Source organism: Melospiza georgiana, chromosome 1 (genome assembly GCF_028018845.1).
Source record: "Melospiza georgiana isolate bMelGeo1 chromosome 1, bMelGeo1.pri, whole genome shotgun sequence".
Lineage (NCBI taxonomy): Eukaryota > Metazoa > Chordata > Aves > Passeriformes > Passerellidae > Melospiza > Melospiza georgiana.
This window is the reverse complement of record NC_080430.1, coordinates 20,729,757-20,749,237: the sequence shown is the minus strand read 5'-3', so window position 1 is coordinate 20,749,237 and position 19,481 is coordinate 20,729,757. Positions and strand designations below refer to the sequence as shown.

The following is a 19,481-nucleotide window of genomic DNA, read 5'->3' as shown; positions in this document are numbered from 1 at the left end:
AAAACAATATATTTGTTAAGTAAGATAACATATTTGATCTGGAGTTCTTCTGTTTAAAAGTGTTTACAGAAATTTCCACTAGAACTTTTCTTGTGTTAACTGCTCGTGTTTTTAATGGAAGTTTCATCCTGGAGCAGAACACACAAAATGTCTTCATGACAATTTTTGAAATATAAATGTTTCCATGAAAAATTGCTTCTTTTGACAAAGACATGCTCCAAGCAAGAACAAAAAGTAGTTGGAATTCAGAAGTACCTGTAATAATACGATTATTAAGCAATCTTTAGAACAATATTAGACTATGTAACATCTAGTTTGCTGACATGCCCTCATTTATTGAATTTAAAAAGCTAATTTATTTCCATATCTTACTGAAGATCCAGTACAAGGATGAATTTCAGTATTGCTTTAATGTGGGCAGTATCTTATATTAGTAGCACTATTACTGCAAATAATGTAGTTTCACAAGAATAGCTAAGAATATGGTTTGTATTAGCATTGAAACTTTTTTCTTAGCACATATAACAATAAAATATTGAGAGATATTATTAGATATTATTTTGTAAGATCTTAATGACATTAAGTGGCTTCAATAAAAATTGAGCAGGTTTATCCTAAAGATTCTGATCTTTCTGAAATATACTAGTATCGATTTTACACAGAAAAAAAGTGAAGTAATTGAAGTAATTAAACTAATTTAAGCAAGAAAGAGTATCGATGTATAGCAGGTTTCTTCTAGGGCTGGAGTGCCCTGTGTTCTTCTAAGATTCTGTATTTAACTTCAAAATTAAATGCAGGTATATGCAACATGTTTAGTAACTGTGTATACTTTCCTCCAAAGGTTTGTTTCTCTGCCAATGAACTTGTGAAGATATTTTTGAAAAACAGTTCTTCCTCCATTTCTAAGGACCACTTCAAGCATATCAGTCCAGCTATCATTCAACAGCTTTTAAGTTGTTCATGTCAGCTTCCTGATTTCAAACAGACAAAGCTTCCACCAACAACTATGGAAAGTAAGTTATGTTCTTATTAATAATTTTTTATTTAAATTCAGATAAAGGGGTGCAAGGACTTCTGGAGACTTTTCACTCATCAATAATCCAAAACATAGGATCTATGCCATCTGTAATTTATGCATTCTATCATTTCATAGCATACATGTCAGATAATAGTATTATATTGAGAAGTGAGAAGATTCAATGGTCTAAATTTTTTACTATTTGGAATTCTATTTCCACATGTAAGGTTTTAAGCTTTATTTTCTTCATTTGTTAGAGGACTGCTTGATATTGCCAGCAGGTAGGCAATAACAGGTCCTCATCTATGGATTGCTGGGCAGTAAGGGATTATATTGTGAAATTTGCACCAGGTTTCTGTTGTAAACATTGCATTGCTCTTACATAAAACTTCAAAGTTACATTAACTGGTATTTTATACCATGATGTGGCAAATGCTTGATATAGATAAGTTGAGCAGGAATGCTACTGGTGTTTCAGCTTGTGATATTTTATAGCAGAGGAGCTTTGAGGATACTATTGGGGTAAGAAAAACATCCAGAAAAACAGTAACAGGGCAGCAGGACTGTGTGATAGAGCTGGAGCAAGAACTGACTTAGGGTCTAATTAGGTTGTTTCTTGTTGCAGTTGTAGCCCTCACATGCCTCTGCTTCCAGTGTTTTCTGCCCCATCTGTTCCATGGATTTCACTTCTCCTGTAATCAGTCCTTAATCCACCTTATAAAAGAAAAATCTGAATGTGAGATGACTCAGATTCAGGGTCAGCTGAATCAGAAATAGGGCTTCCTAATGTGTTTTCTAGGTTTTTTTTTTTTTCACTTTAAGCCAATAATATCTGGGTTACAAATCAAGGTGTGCTGGTGTAATAACAGAGACATTACTTTTGCTGGGGAATTTGGGAGTCGGGAATGACCAAAAAGGAACAGACATCTAACCATAATCGCCTGCATCTACAGGAGCACTTTTTAGGCTACAAATCAATGTCTTCAATACCTTTATCCTAATATCTACATGGTCAGCTTTAGATGACTGGATCTTTTTGGAGCTAGTAAGTTTTCCCCACATCCTGCTGCCCAATGATCCTTATGGATCAGCACATGGATTAAAAAGCATGAAAGGACACATGTGAATATCCCAGAAGTAAAAAGCATGGGAGAATCCTCATGGATATTCCAAGAATTGTTATAGTAGAGACATACAGAATAGGAAGAATCATTATGGGTCTTCAATAGGCAGCAGTCCGTTCTTATCTTATATCTCTGCTCATTACTTGAACACATTGCAGTCTTTACTGCTTTGATCTTTTCTGTGCTACACAGATATGACCATTTTTTAGATCAGGAATCAAGGGACAAAGAAAGAAAAGAAAGGAACTTACCCAGGTCACATACAAGGTTCATTAAAAAATCACTGTTAAGTGGTATTCTTCCAAGTCTAAAGCCATCAGCCCAATCAATGACATTTTACTGATCTCATAAAGGTGAGAGATGAGAAAAATTGAACTATTCAAGTGCAGAATGGAATTAATAAGAGCCCTTTCTACAGCCCTTTCCCTGTGCTTTTTGACAAAGGAAGGTTTCCATGACCACAGGGACACTTGTGCTGTCTTATTCCAGATAAAGAACTCCATGTTTGACCTATGTGTGAGCCAGTGATCTGAGCATAGGCTCATTAGTCTTACTGTGTACTCTTATTTTACTGATGGGCTGCGCTGTTTTGGCTAAGTCACCAAGGGCCTGACATTCCATATATTTCTACTATACTCTTGTGTTTGGATGTGCAGTCTGTGAAATTAGCTGTCTGATTTTATGAGGTGCTAAGCACTCGCAATGCTATTGAAGTTTGAAACATTAAGTGACAGTTTAAAATATTTTGGCATTAATTCCTTTATGTGTGTTTCTCATCAGTGTTTTACCTCCCATTATAAGACTTCCATAGAAATTAATTGGGATTCATGTTCTGCAAAAGGTTGGAAATGTGAGCAGCATGTAACTCTGGGATTATAAAACTAACATTCAAAAACATCCCAGCAATCTGGGAAAAATAGGCTGGTGGTCCTGGTGTATTAACTGAAGGGATGTAGTTCCACACCAGATTTTTAAATATAATTTGGACCAAAATGTTTGTGCTTAGAACCTAAATTAGATCACTACATTTACTTGAGATTTTAGGCCTTTGTTTGTTTGCAGAAAATGATTTGGTTAAAAACCTGGTGTTGACTGTAAAAATACACAGGTGTGGCGTGTGAGAACATAGAATCTCAAGCATAAATCTTTTAATAGAGGAAGCAAATGCAGAGCAGACTATTACATGTAAAGCCTCAAAAAATGAATGTTTTCTGGGTTTCTAATTCTATCATCTGTTCACACATGACTAGAAAAATCTATATGGCTGTTGTGGCTTAACCCCAGACAGAAGCTAAATATGAAGCAGCCACTCACCCACCCTTCACTGCCTCCCTCCACAGGGATTGGGGAGGAGAACTGGAAAAAGGTAAAACCCATCAGTTGAGCTATCATCAGTATAATAATTGAGAAAAAGTAAAATATACAATTCATGCTACTCCTCCTACTAGTGCAATTAGAAATGGAAAGGAGGATTACAAAGGAAACAAAAAAAGAGAGAGGGAAATAAACCCCAAGATAAACAAGTGATGTGCAACACAATTGCTTACCCCCTGCTGACTGATGCCCAGCTCACCCCTGGGCAGCAATCAGCCCCTCCTGGCCAACTCCTCCCAGTTTCTGCACTGGGTATGGATGTTCTGTGATGTGGAATATCCCTGTGGCCAGTTTGTGCAGCTGTCCCAGAGATGTTCCCCTCCCCTTCCCCAGATTCTTGTGCATCTCCTCACGTTCAGAGCACGAGATACTGAAAAGTCCTTGGCTCAGTGCAAGCACTACTCAGCAACAACCAAAACATCAGTGTGTTACCAACAATATTCTCATCCTGCATCCAAAACACTGCACTGTAGCAGGTAGTAGGAAAATTAACTCAATCCCAGCTGAAATCACATAGTGTCACAATGAATTACTTCTCCTGAGTGCTTGTACAGAGGTATGAAAACATACCCTCAAAACAACAATTACAAATATTAAAAAATACTCAAATACAAATACAATTATTGGATTAATAAAGGTGCCCTTGTTTTGTTTCATTTGTTTTCCCCTACAGAATATGGTTACAGCACTGTTGCTGTTTTACTTATTACTATTGGATCTATGTTTGGTACAACTCTCATTTTATTTAACTCCTGTCAAGAAATCTATACACTCATTTTACAGCTGTTTGTCGGTTTGGCTGTTGGAACCCTTTCTGGAGATGCATTGCTACATCTTATTCCTCAGGTAAGTAATAGACACTTCTGTGCTTGTTGAAATATATGAACAGAAAGGTTTCATTTATACCTGGAAAATGCTCATCAGGTCATAAATAAAGTGTTCCATGAAATTCTCCCAGCACCTCATTTACATTTGCACTCTGTAGCTCAGAGAGAGATTAAAAATAATAATAAGTAAAAATCCATGATTGATGAATTCAAAGAAAGAAAGGTTCCTATTTTTCAAAAAAAAAAAATTCAGTAACTCCACAAGTCTTGTGCAAGGCATGTTCTAGATGGGTATTAATTTATTTCATGAGGCAGATTCTGTAACACATTTTAACAAAAATTGTTCTAAGGTTGTGTGAGACATTCACAGTCCCCTCCACAGATTGTTCCAGAGAACCAGGCACTATAAGCCTAATTAATCCTGATGCCTAGAACTGTAATAAAATGGGTAACATGATCTTTTCCTAAATTCATAATCTAAATTTTATAAACAGGATAAAATGCAAAACAGAACCAAATTTTCCATTGCGTATTCATTTATTTTTAACAGTCTCCTCTGATATGATACAGATGTTATGAGTAGACTTCCAGTGGTCACAGAATGAGATCTTTGCAGCTTCAGATTCTGGTTAAAATTCTCTTTATGCTCAATACATCATCTCTGGAAGCAAAACTGGGAGAGTGGTTTAAGGAAGGCAATTCTCACTGAATGTGAGACAAATGCATTTCTTTCAGCAACACCTTTTAAGTGTGAAAGTATTCTCCTTTGCCAGTTTTAAGTGATGTATCCAGTAGCCTTTAGAGCCCTCCCTTTCAGAGCAAAGGAGGGCTGCTGTGCTGTGACACTGGGGAAAAGAAGGAAGCATACCCACCAACAGAAATGCATGTTTGCATTAATAGTGCATTAATTAATTTATGGTTCATTTTCACAGAATCACAGAATTACAGAACTACAGAACAGTTAGAGTTGGAAGGGATGCCTGCAGATCATCTAGTCCAACCCACTGCCAAGCCAGGATAAGTTAGAGCAGGTTCCTAAGGAATATATTGAGGTGTTTTTCACGTCTCCAGAGAGGGAGAATCCACCACCACCCTGTGCAGCCCATGCCAGTGCTCTGCCACCCTCAATGGAAAGAAGCTCTACTTCATGTTGAGTTGGAACTTTTTGTGTTTTAGTTTATGGCCATTGCTCCTCACTCAGTCATTGGGAACCACTGAAAAGAGTCTGGCTCCCCCCTCTTGGCACCCACCTTCGAGATATTTGTATGCATTAATGAGATCCCCTCTCAGACTTCTCTTCTCTAGACTGAACAGGCCCAGTTCCAGCAGCCTCTCCTCATAAGAGAGATGCTCCAGTCCCCTAAACATCTCAGTGTCCTCTGCTGGACCCTCTCCAGTAGCTCCTTATCTATTTTTGATATGAAGTTTGCATGTTAAGATAATGCAAGTAATTTTTATAGAGTTTTACCATCGATATATTGCAAACAAAATATATCTCGTATATATAAATGGTGATTTCATAAAATTGTCCCTAAAAATAAGGTTACTTTCACCACTGAGAGATGAAGAAGTGTAGCTGTGCTCCTCTTGATTAATTTCATCCTCTATTATTCAGCTGATTATTTAAAAACACAATTTAACTTTGGCAGAACTGAGAACTGGGAAAATAAAATTCTGAGAATAAAATGAATTAATGCATTATGGCTTGCTGTAGGAAAAATTAAAACATTGGCATTTAATTTTTTTTAACTTTATTTCTTTTATTTTAGACTCTTGGTTTGCATAAACATGAAGCACAAGAGGTAGAACATTTCTATGAGGGAAAAGAATATATTTGGAAACTTTTGGGAATAATTGGAGGAATTCATGGATTTTTTCTGATAGAAAAGTGTTTCTTTCTTTTGGTAACACCTCGTGACCAGGTAAAGCTTTGTAAAATTCACCCTTTAAAAAAAAAATTTGTATTTTGAGATTTTGCAATGCACAGAATGTTAAAATGATTGTGGAAATTAATTATCGTTTCTGTAGGTTAAATGAAGCATAGATAATTGCTTGCTAAAGTGGTCCTACCAGATTGACCTTCAGCTTCTATTTTGCTTTGCTCTGTGGATTGTGCTTGCTTCATGAGTGTGTTTCATGTATTTATAATTCCAGAAAGGGAACAGATAATCAAACATGTTCCATGAGCCTGCATTCATGAGTCACACTGGAGCAGGTTAAAGTGTGTATCCATATGAAATAGCAGTGACTGTTGTTTGCTCTAGGCTCTGTTTGAAGAGGAGAAAGATGCAATGGAAAGATAAATATTTTCAAGATATTTTCAAGACTGATATCTTAAAATTTCCAAATTGTTTTTGATCCCTATCCCAGTGATGTGAAAATCTAATATGTATGTTACAGTCCATAGGACCCAATTTTTATTAATAGGATCTCCTTGCTACAGCCATGCTTACAGTAATTGTATTACTTTATTTCAGTATGGCTGGAGCCTGAAAATATGAATATGCACAAGGATAGAATGCAGCACAAAAAGTGATGGCTCATTAAGTTTGTCAGCATGAGACAATCCTGATGTCACTTAAGAAGGAGAAACCTTTGCTTGTTCTGTTTACAGAGAGTGTGAAGACTGGCCTGGTTTAGGCCTCAATGACTCCCTATCCCCACTACCTCTGAGTCATCCATAAGAATATAATGTGAGATTAATGGGATGAGAGTATTTTGATGATGGTGATATTTTATTTTCCTGGTAAAAAGGAGTCCTTTTTGTTCCTTGTTTGAGAGAAGGGTTTTATCACCATCCCACCAATTTTTAAACCTTTTGTACTGAGAACTATATGAATCCTCAGAGTTAATTTTTATATCTATCTCAGCTTAAAATTTGAATTTGATTTTTAAAATACATTAAGTTTTATCAAACCTTTGTGATTGTCACTGATATCTCTGATTCACTTTTCAGAGTTTTTTTCAGGTTTTTTTTAACATTTAAGGAAATGTTGATCTTTTTCAGCAGATTTTTTTTAAATAATTAAAAATGCTAAATTTTCACAAAAGACTGAGAGATGCTGCGCCTGTGTTCACTGGATTTCAGAACTAATTTCAAAGCATCTTCATTCAGCAGGGCCTTTCTTTAGTTAATGGGCACTGGGGACATTCCCATGATCTTCCAGTGGAGTCTGAATTAAATGAGCTTTCAGGCAGAGGCAAATCTACTTCAACCATACAGTTGGTAGGTTACCAATATGACATAATTCCCTAAATTTAAATTCTTCTTTCTCTGTTCCTCTAAAGAAATTAACAAAATTAATGTAATAAATCAGTATTATTTTTCAGTCATTATTGATTTGTTGTTTATTACTTGACATGATTGTCAAGAATCTCTAGATTTTGAAGTTTATAATGAGCTTTCACAGATATATCAAGAACAGATATTTTACAGTAACTTTTCTAAGTGTGTATCAGATTGATATAACAATATGCTTCCTGTATTGTTATACATTTTGTTGATAAAATTCTTGTATATTTTCCTTCTCCCTTCCTTTTATACATTGATCATATGTAAAGGCAGACTCTCCCTTAGGAAAAACTCTGGAACTTCCTGCAGTGAGAGTTAAGTGCATAATTAATGAACAGATTAAATCCTGGACTGTTCTTGGGCATTTTTCCACAGATTTGAAGAGTAATGTAAACGCTTTAGATAGCTGGGAATGGTGCTTACCTATAAGAAGTTACATACTTTTAGATTTAGTATCCAGACAGATAAATCTTTGCAAATTAAATTGAGTCATAAATTTTACCCTGTTTTCTCTTTCTTTCAACAAATGTCTTCAGTTTATATCCAGTATCTCGATGCATAGGTGAACTCCATACTAATGTAGTTGTGATGGGCAAGAGCCTCGTGAGTCACCACTAATCTCTAAAACACAGTTGGAAAACTCTCAGTAAAAACCAGATCAAACAGAGGAGTGAAGCATGGTTACTATTTTGTGAGACATGTCAAAGCTTCCTGTTGATGATAATGAATGAACATGTTGTTCCCCTCAGATGCAAGATCCCCCCCCCATAGTTCTATATAGATCACAATATCTATATGGAATTAGCCTGGCTGAGCTGGTTTACACAAGAGCATCCAATTTTTCAGAATCATGTGAGTAATACTAAGACAAACACTGGTTGACTAAGGAGAACTTATAAATCCTTCAGATCAGTAATTAGTCTTGCAGATTTGACTCACAGTTCAAGGAAGTGGCATGTGAATAAATATAGGAGAAGTGGAACAATTACTGGAATTCATATGACTGGCTGCAATCACGGGAACTAGAGACATTTATGTTCCCTTTAAAATGTAGAATATGAGAAACAATTCTTTTTCCTTTTGTCCTCCTGCTTCTACAGAACATATCCTTCATCACAACAAATAAACATATCCTATTTTGTTTGCACATCTCTGGTACAGTTTTTGGAGTGGTGGCTGCTGTCCCTAACAGAGCTCTTGTGCTATTCTTGACTCCACTGCCTACTATAATAGTTTTAACACACTTTTCAGGAAAAAAGCCCTCAGAAATTAGAACTCAGTCTTTCTAGTCTCAAGCAAACAAGTTTTTTGGCTTCTCTCTCCCTCCCATGAATTTCTAATTTCTTCCATCAGAAAGCAAAGCCCCAAGGAGGTAGTGACGGTGAGAGATTATTCATGTTCTCCCTTATCTCCCAACAGTTGCAATATCTATTAATTAAATGTTAGGGCTGGTGCCTCAATTTATCTCTCTAGGATAAGGAGGAAGTCACTTTCTCTTTCCTCACTTGAAGTAAGAGTAAATTTCACCATGGAGTGCACTCAAGTGCTGTGCCCAGCCAGTGCTGCCTGGTCCTGAGATTAGGCCCTTGCTAAAAGCCAAGACACAAGGCACTGGAGGCTGCACCACCCCCTGAAGGAAAACCCCTATATTTTGAAAGAGGATGAAACCTACTGATGATCATGTTTTTAAGTCTTGTGTTTTCACACAAAAACTGTGAAGAACATGAGTAGCTAAAAGTCTCTACCTCTTTTCCCCCGGAAATCCTATGGACACATTCTCCAGGAAAATACAGTTATCCAGGCATGACAAAATCAAAACATGCAATTTTAATTATAATGTCCCTTCTAGTCTTTGGCTCAGATTTTTGTGCATTCAAGCAGAAGTGTGGCTTCCTTGGGTTACAACAATGCCTATGCATGTATTTTTTCCTACCTGAATTAGACTTAACCCTCTCCGGGAGAGGTAGATTTCTTTTTTATGTGTTTCTGCAGTACCAATCACACTGCCAGTGGCCAGTAAATTTTTCTAATGACATCTGTGCAAATAACCATTGACTATCTTTAATTCAAATAGCTTGAACTTTGTTGATATTTTCCTGTATTTATGGCAGCAGCTGGAAGACACTCTTAACACTCACCCATTATCTTTGCTTTTAACTAGAGAAGCCCGGAAGATTCGGAACCTGCTGAAGTTCCTCCAGACAGCAAGGTGATCACCAAAAAAAGTTAGTATCAATAAAAAGCTAGACAAGACAGGAAAATCCTTCAGACCTAAGATGGAATTGAAAGTGTGCAGCTGTCTTAGCTCTGTGTTTGCTGTGTGACACATCATCACATCTGATGGCGCCTGGCTACATAATTTAATCTCTGCTTAAAGACCTTCTCAGCTGCCAACCCTGGAATTGTGAAGTTCATTAATCTCACACTGTCCTTGCTTTAGTATTTGCTGTCTCACTGTTGTAATCTATTTTCCTAAAGTCTTTGCTTAAAGGGAAATAGTCAAAAATTAATACAAGACATATTTTTTAATTTTAAACTTAGCTCAGGCTTTTATTTCTGAAAGCGGTGAAACATTTTTTGTAGGCTTGCTGTGCTAATATAATTCTGCATCCTTTTTCTCTTACACAGTAAAGCAATAGACTCTTTAAAGCAGTAATGATTTATCACAGGTATGGAATTACAGCCTCATGATGGCTCTCAGTTTTAGAGTAATCTCTTTGCTTCTGAGAATTTTGATAACTTCTGTCTTCTGTGATTTTTTGCTGCTTAGTAAAATTACGAAAATAGAGTATAAACCAAATTTTGCCTTTAACTGTACTTTGTGACCTTGGTGAATTCAGTAGAGTTGCAGTCATTCAACTGACAGAATAATATTTTAATTGAAATCAGTTTCTTTACTATAATTAACTCCTCTTTATTTTGTGATCTCAGGTCATCAGTTTGATTTATTTAATTGTGTCATTATCTTCTTCCAGGTTCTTAATATTCTCTTCTGTTCTTGTGGATTTCATTTCTATTTCTGAAGCATTAGAAATCTGGATTTTCATTTCTTCTCTTTCACCTCTCCAGTATACACAGTCCAATGCCAGTTTAAACATGGCTAGAGATGGTTCATCTCTAGATGTTTCTGTTTGGTTCAGTCATCATAACCTGCTAAGCAACAACAAATTTCTAGTGATCTCAATGTTATTTGTTCCAAGTTACTAAATTTGGGATAGTGTCTCAGTAATTTTGTTTAGTTTAATTTTTTCTCATACCTCAGTCTTACTTCCATAAATTAAACCTTAGTAGGGAAGGGGGGGTAGTAATTTGTTGAGGTTAGTTTTTTTGTAGGGGCTGGGGGAATTCATAATTACAAAAGTGTGTTTCGTTATGTTTCTTTTAAACAGCTAAGAGCGTAAACATACCTGGGTACCTTGATACTGAGTGAGGTCCTTCTTCCCCAAAACTTAATGGAATCTGTGGGTCTAAGAGAGAAGCCAGAACTGCAAAGTTTCACTGTAAATGCCTGTCAAATAGGACTGCAAAAAGGGCCAATCACATAGATAGTCAGGGAGTAACTTAGAAAGCAAAAAAATTTCTGAATAAAAAGACATCTGACTGGCCCTCTCTGCATATATCCATACTTGTTCTACCAATATCAGAGAAGACCAAACAGTAGCATTTTATACTTGTTGTACTTTGCGACACTTTACATTGACTAGAAATATTTTTTCTGTGTTAGTCATGGAAACATTGGAAAATATCTATTTATGGATAAGTTTTTGCTTTAAACTCTTATTCTAAACCTAAGAAGTGTATGGTTGAGGTCCTGTACCCATTAGTTTTATGAAAATTATAGAAAAGAATTTGCTATGAGTTCTGGTCTCCTATTTAAGCAAAGAAAAAACAGTAAGATTGTTGGATGGAGAAGAAGAGGCTTTGTAGAAAAAGTTAAGGTACTAAGTTAATAGTTAATACTTTGTGTTGGAATATAATGCAGTGAGATAATTGCCAGTAACAAAGTTGCTTTAAAATAGGTTGAAAGTAAAGTAAGATAAACATTCAGATTTGTTTATACATGCATCTTCTTAACTTTCTGTCAAGTAAGTTCAGAAAGCTTATAGCTGTAATTGCTCCACAATGTTAACCTGATCCCTGTGTTATATTAAAACATCCTGGAATGAGTTCCAGTAATCATGGTATATCTTCTCCAGCAATCAGATACTTGAACAAAACAGACTAATAAGACCTCAGAGCAGGCCATGAATTCATCCTGGCCAGTGCTTATTACAAATCACAAACTTATTGCAAGGCAGCAATCTATTATTGCTATGTAATTCATGCTCTGCACTATTGATCATAAACTGCCCATGGTGTTTAGAGAGTACTGTGCAAACTGGGGACATCCACGTCCTGCTCTGTAAGCTGGCAGCAAAATCTAACAAGCCTGCCAATTTTTCTGAACCCACAGAGCTCCCAGACAACCAGCGAGGATTTTCTGAATATGGTTGTTAGGCTTTTATGTGCTCTGTGGTTTTTTTTATAATAGTCTGAAGACTTCAGTTCTAGCCAGTTTCTGTGAGAAAAATATCTCCCCCATCACTATAAAATGGTCATCTCAGAGGAACATTACTGGAGTGAGACCTGGTAATAACTGTATTCAGACAGATTGCTGCAGCTTGACGTTTGCTCCTTAGTCTGTCATATTATGTCTATGGGGGGTCACCAGAAGTCAGAAAAATACATATTTAGGGCCCAAATCATGACCCTGCTCCTTCAGGCATGAAACAAACCCTTTTCGAAGTGTTCTGTCCATTCTGTGCAGAGGGAAGCTGGATGAGTTTCTTGGCAGACGTTAGGCAGCCCTGACTGTAAGACTGTGGATTAAATGAATGAAAAAATACAGGATGGGGCAGCCAATTGTGTGTTGCTAAGTTTAGACGTTGAACCTGTATGGAGCCTTGCTGCTTCTTGAAGAGATAAACTGCCTCCCTGGGAATCTGTTCAGCATTCCACCCAGCTGTCTCTGTTGCAGGCTGGGCAGAGAGACCATCCCTAATTCCCTAGCCTGATTTCAGTACTTGCATCGCTAGTAGCACCTTTCCACTCGTGTCAGGTGACCTGGTGCCATGAACACCCAGTACACTGTTCCACACTAAAGGTCACAGGGCAGCATGGGAAAGACAAACAGCCATCCAGACCACGAGCAGTGCTCCAGATAGGAGTACTGTGAGCATAACAGCCATTAATTGATTGGAACAAATGCTGGGTATAAGCATGCTGTAACCCTGTTCTATAAGTGATACTCTGAGGCTTGTTGTATTTTATTTCTATCTTTCACTGTAATGCGATTGCATAAAAAAAAACAGATCCCGCAAATACTACTCAGTAGCAGCAAGCTTTACAGGATTAAAACTATCAGCTGTGTGAGACCAAATATTCATCTTCACTATAGCTCTGCAATTCTGTGAACAATGGAGGAAGAACCCCAAATAACAACTAGAAAACTTGTGCGAATTTCATCAAATAAAGAAAGATTTATAAAGAGCCTTATGATACTTCATTAGACAGGACACAAACTGAATTTTTTGTTTAATAGTTGACCTAGTAAGAATAAGAAAGTTATTTCTTGGTATTTGCATCTCATTTTGAATTGTTCTGGAACCTACTTTTTTTTTGTTTCAAATGTATTGAAGGAAGTGCAATAACAAGGAAAAGTCAGTTAAACAATATTTCCCTCTGATTATTATGACTTTTTGTAACGTTATATGAAAAGTCACCAGAAACCCCAAATCTTTTGTAACATAACAAAACTTGCAATATCTGTGTGGGTTAATATTGGGCTTTTTATCTATTTGTTTGTTTTTCTTTTTTGAGGTAAAAAAATCAGCTTGTTAGCAATAATGGTTCTGGTGGGTGACAGTCTTCACAATTTTGCTGATGGCTTGGCAATAGGAGCAGCATTCTCATCCTCAACAGAAACAGGTGTGACAACGACTGTTGCTATTTTATGCCATGAAATTCCTCATGAAATGGGTAAGAAATATATGTCTGTATTTCTCCTGATTGACTTTGTATTTCCAAGTTTCCCAAAAATTTCTTTCCTGTATGACATTTTTGGGAATTCTTGCTTACAGCATCATGAATTACAGTGTTACAATGTGAGACTGATACTTTCTTTGCCCTTCACAAAAACCAGAGGAGGCTGCTGCACTCATTACTGGATTCCCTCCCATTTGACCTTCTCCAGATGCAAATGACCTCAGGGCAAGAGTGACCTGTTGTTCTTATGTGTACAGACACAAAAAATAATAAACTGTAAGCAAGACCTAGGCCATGCCTGACACAACAGGTTATCCAAGAATTTCAATATGCAGCAGAGCTACTTAGCAAGTATTCCTCTTGCTACCCTCATTCCTGCTGCTAATTTTACTTTGGACAGGACAGGAGGATTGTTCTGTTGTATTACTGCCCTTGATTGACTTTTTCTGGTAAAACTTTCAGCATGACTGAAGCTGCTCCTGATATTGTGTTGATGAATGTTTATGATTGGGAAGTTTGATTTGAGAACTGCAGGTTCTCATTTCTATCATTAAATGACTGAAGATTTCATGTACTATGTAGAAAACTCCTCCAGACAAAAAGGGGGGATGTAGGATTGCTGTAAATCTGGTAACTCTTGTTTGCATAGCAAAGCAAATTGAAATACTTGACAGTTACCTCCAAAGACACCTTCTTAATTCTGGGGCAATAGTGCCCCAGTGTCAAAGTGACATTTTTACAGTCAAGGAGCAAAATTTTTCAAATCTTCTAGTTATGGCCTGTTATGAAATCTTTCATTTTAGAAGAAAAATGTGTGATGGGGTTCTGATGTACAGCTTACTGCTAGTGATTAGGGGTGGGATCAGTGGGATTAAACTCAAACTGGGATCAGACTGGTATAGATTACTCTGACTTGCAGCACCTGTAAAACACTTAAAGACTATGCTGCAAATATACCCACATGATTTGAACTGGCAAGTTCCCAGTGGAGAAAGATTTAGAATCTCTGGGAAACCATGTGACTTCACTTTTGCATGTATCCAAGCTGGAAATGTCACGGAACACAGAGAACTAACAGAAAGCCACTCCTCAATACTGTATGCTATCTTTAGGAACAGCTAAACAAGTACAGGTCAATTATTTGTTGTTTTGGGATTTTTATTTCATACAGGACAAGTTTATAACTAATTCTACAGAATTCTAAAGGCAGGTATCCATCATTCACTATCTTTGTGCATATCTTTATGGTTTTCCTTCATATTTTATTACCAAGAGTCTTAAAAATACATTTATCAGCTAAATAATAAATGTTCTTCTTTTCTATGCAGGAGATTTTGCTGTGCTGCTAAGTACAGGGCTCCCAACGAAGATTGCAATTTTGATGAATTTTATAAGTGCACTAACAGCATTCTTAGGACTTTATATTGGCCTTTCTCTATCAACTGACCCATCCATTCAAAACTGGATATTTACTATTACAGCTGGAATGTTCTTGTATTTATCTTTAGCAGAAATGGTGAGAACTTCAGTCTATTTTTATATTTTCTTTATAGCATAGCCACATCATAGATGAGTGTCAGACAAATGCAGGAGGATGAACTTGGAGACAAAAAGAGCTTGTTAGGAAGAGCATGTTGTCTGCCCTGTGTGTGTACAGCGCTTAAAAAAGTAATCTGTTATTCTTCTGTGTCACTCTCTTGCTAGGTGCCATTATAATGAACAGGGGAAATAAAGATCATTAAGAGATTAAATAAGAAAATGATATAATGGAATTTTAGAGTATTTAAAAAAATCTTTTAAAGACTTTCAAACAATGTATTTTTAGTTATTTAGTAAAATATATATTTGAACTTTCAGGGGTTTCAAGATCTTGAATTTTTTTTTCTTTTTCTGCCCTTTTCTTATATATTTTTCAATATATAAGAAATATTTGTTTGTTTCAATACAAACTTGCAGTTTCAGAATTTAAATGTAAGATGCTTATCCTGAATCCTTCCTTTTTGTCCTAGGGATGTTCTAATTAGACCTTAAGTAACAAAAAAGCTTTCAGATTACTGTAACTTTTTATAGTTGCCCAATATTTTTCATACACCCAGTTCAATAGCAATGATTGTCTAAGGAAAAATGAAGTGTGAAGATACAGGGTAGGAGGAAGGTCTGAGCAAAAATGTGGAGCAATCATAGGTCATAATAGACACCTCAGACCACATAATTTATTGAAAGATGGATAACAGTTACACTTGTAGCTATGCAGGCCTTAAATGCCTGCCCAGCTTTGTCACATGGATCTTTAACCATCATGTGTTGATGTAAAGTCCCTTGCAAGCTCCTCCACAAAGATGGAATGTTTTGAGTGAGGAGATCAAGAGGGAGAAAAAAAGAAGTCTCTTCATAAATTATTACTTTGTTTTTTTCCCAAGGCTGTCTGTCTCTCCCTTGAGTTCATTACCACTTTGTGCCTGAGATGCTCTTTACCAGGTTCAGGCATCATACTTTAAATCTGATATGCCATTCCAGTATTATGACCTATTTAAAATTCTACTTACAGTAATTGATCTTAGACCTTGGTAGTATTTTAGTCTATTTTTGCTATTGTAACTAGAGGAAAATGAACATAAAGTTCACCTAAGAGCTTAAGAGAGAACGGCCAAAGGATTGTGGATGTGTCAACAGTCCTGACTGAGGTAGTAAATAACAGACAAGAACACTGTGTACCAAGCTGCAGCTTGTTCTGACAGAGAAATTTGGAAGTGAGGCTGCCTACCAACTGTCTAGGCATGGTTTTACTGATGGGGCTAGGAACAATGTACACGTATTTTTCCTTCAGTGTAGGATCGGCATTCATCAAGGATCCACAAGCTCCTAGAACAATACCATGTTTTTCCCTCAGTCTTCAAAGCAATGTGCCAGCTGTAAATACCAGAGAAAATATAGTTCCAGGCAGAGACAGGGACATGCTTTGCCTCGTTCTTAGCTTGTCATCATAATCTTAGTCTTGATGAGAAGGGAAGAAAAAATGGAGAGAGAGGGGAGGATAATATTTCTCTCAATTCCTTTTATTAAGACGACTCTTATCAGCCTTTCTCTGCATTTTGTGAAAAGAACTGTCATTGGGTGGCTCACCTGTTTGTCCGTGTCAAATATCACAGGGATTATTTTATTTAAAAAATATTTATGTAGCACTGCAGGCATCTATAGGTCTGAAGAGTTTTGTGTTCATCTCAAGAGAAAATGAGCCAGTCTTTTTGTATTTTTCTACTTCCTGCACAGAAATAGGTTCTATACTGTGCTGTACTCTCATCTACAAACAGTCATCAGTGCTCCTGCCAGTGGTGTACAAGCACTCAGTAGTACACAAAGTTTGACTGTAATTTTCAGTACTTGTTTTATGGGCTTTCACATATTCATGTGCTTGTCAGAATAGCATTTAAATAAAACTGAACAGCCTCACTGGTTTCTGCACTGAGGAACACTGAGGCGTGTGAGTGGAGGTTTGTTGACAGACCAGCACTGCAAGACTGCCACCACAGACAAAGTAGCTCAAATCTACTTCTGTGGTTAATTAAAGGTTTTTCATTCCTACAAATGGCATTGTAACTCCATTAGCAAGCGGGGTGGACTAATAATTTCAGAAACTGAATAAGGAGCAAAAGATAAAATCACTTATATCCATCATTTTTCACCAAGACATCATACAAAACTGGAGTTCACTCTGATTAATTTTAAAAATGTTTTCAATTTTGAAGATAAGAGGGTAGTTTTTAAAATTATTTGCTGGACTGTTGCAGTGCAGCAGCCATGCCACATGTGCCTAGCCAGTACATGCCTGAGAGCCTCTCATGCCTTCTTGCAGCATGCTGCTTCCTATTTCTTCTTATCTTTTGTGCACTCATGATAACATGAGCTGGAGTAGAACAGAGCAGTCCCTTGATTAGCAGTACCTCTTTTGCCTCTGACGGACTTGAAGCATTAGCAATTGTGATAGCTCCCAGCAGCTTGGATGTGGTGCTACGTTCCCTTAACTCACGGTTTGCATCTGCCGGTTAAATAGGTTTATGCTTTTTAACAACATTCTCTCTGCTGTACCACAAGCTTTTTTGCCCAGAGAGAGCTGGGTGACCATGGCTGATATTGTGACAGCAGCCATTTTATTTTAACAGGTAATCAGGGATGTCACACTAGGTATGGCTGTAGAAATTGTTGGTGTGTTGGTTACATGCACGTAGGTTAGATGGAGGGAGCAGACATCAGCATGGGACATGGAAAGGGTACTACTTTCTAAGAATTCCTTTTGAAAACTCTCTTAGGAGCCTACTGTGCATGTGTGCAGCTCCTAAATTGTCATTGACAGTAATAAATAGTCACTGACAACAATGAAAATTAAATTTTGCAGTGGGAGGAGAAAATTTTCCTGTTTGGAGAACTTTTCACTCAAGCACTGGGGAAGAGGAAAAAATAGACTGATTATAAGGATAAATAAGAAAGACTAAACATCTAGACTGGGGCCCTGGATTCAGGCTTGGTCTTAATTAACAGTTTTTGCTTATATACACAAAAAACTCTGTGTGCTCTGAGCACTTAAAACCATCAGTTCAGAGTTTGATTTACATAAGAACTTTGAGGTGTTTACACTTGCTTTAGATGAAAAGTTTATGATTATCTTTAAACACTAATCAAATATGACTACATAAGCTTCTGTACTGTAATTTAAACCACTGCTTTGTTGTAATAAAAATCCAGGGCATTTGGGTTTCCCTGTTTTTTTCAGGCAAAGCTTTAAAGTGGAGGCAGATTTTTCAGCCCAGTTTTGTTTTGAGCCCAGGCCAACTTTGAGAGAAAGAAGAATGCAGAAGCAGCAGCCCCAGAGACCCCCCTCTGACAGAGGGAAGGACAAGCATAGCAAACACTCCTGTTTACCTCCTTGGTCAGCACCACTCCACTGTCTCCCAGTGGCTGCTGCTGTTACAGCTCCTGTGAAGAGCCTCCAAAGTGCACAGGAACTCAGTAGTTTTATTCAAGCAGAAAAAAAACACACAACCAAAACCAGAGGTCAGCACCAGACTATTGCTCTGTATTTATTTCCAGAGTTGATGTGACACTATTAGCAGTCATCAGTGTTTCCCCTGAATAAAGCAGAAATATTAAGAGAATTTGAACCAGAGGCACCATTTCTGCAAGCTGTGTTTAGACACATATTTAGTTTAAGCCTTTGATAAAACACACTGTAGAGTGAAAGGTCAATGCAAGTAGCTTTTATTATGATTATAAACAAGTGTTGCTCCATTACATGATTTAAAACTCACAGAGAAAGATACTAAACATGTTTTTTTCAAGCATATTTTAAAAGTCCTGTTTTCTACTTGCACATTTCCTAAAGTCCAAGTAAATAGGAGTGTTGTCAGTTATTTCTGAAAAAGCATGATTGACCCTATATATAGTACTGAGACAAAAAATACTCCAACTAGTTTATTCCCACAAAAGGAAATCACTAATTTTACTAAATAAGCATTTCCTTGCAGACAGCTGTATAAAATTACTACAAAGTATTGAGATGTTAACAAATTTCAGAATCTTGTTTATCATTCTTGTCAGTGGTAGTAAAAGAATCAAAGTGGGTAGAATTTGATTAATTTAAATATTTCACTGTCAGGATCAGCTTTGTCAAAATGTACAGAAAATGCTACACATTTATAACTATAGTCAGAAGCTCAGCATTTTGAAAATTACTTTTTTTAAAATGAAGTTTGTCTTGTTTTCCCATAACTTTTTTTCCCACAGATGAATGTATCTGGCTCTCATTCTGCTGTCTAATTCTTTTTTTA

At 36.8% G+C, this 19,481-nt stretch overlaps 1 protein-coding gene across 5 annotated transcripts in view; it reads left to right on the top strand.

The window, feature by feature from the left end:
* The window catches only part of SLC39A12 (solute carrier family 39 member 12), a 34,163-nt gene that overhangs the window by 13,693 nt on the left and 989 nt on the right, over window positions 1-19,481 (top strand). For 3 of the 5 annotated variants that reach the window (XM_058025216.1, XM_058025203.1, XM_058025224.1), the window contains 6 exons: window positions 842-1,013; window positions 4,190-4,362; window positions 6,113-6,265; window positions 9,797-9,860; window positions 13,495-13,653; window positions 14,988-15,175. In XM_058025216.1, coding sequence (XP_057881199.1) covers window positions 842-1,013; window positions 4,190-4,362; window positions 6,113-6,265; window positions 9,797-9,860; window positions 13,495-13,653; window positions 14,988-15,175 — 909 coding nt within the window. Of the gene's footprint in view, window positions 1-841; window positions 1,014-4,189; window positions 4,363-6,112; window positions 6,266-7,461; window positions 7,570-9,796; window positions 9,861-13,494; window positions 13,654-14,987; window positions 15,176-19,481 lie in introns of all 5 variants that reach the window. The other 2 variants (XM_058025231.1, XM_058025211.1) reach the window with 2 other exon arrangements.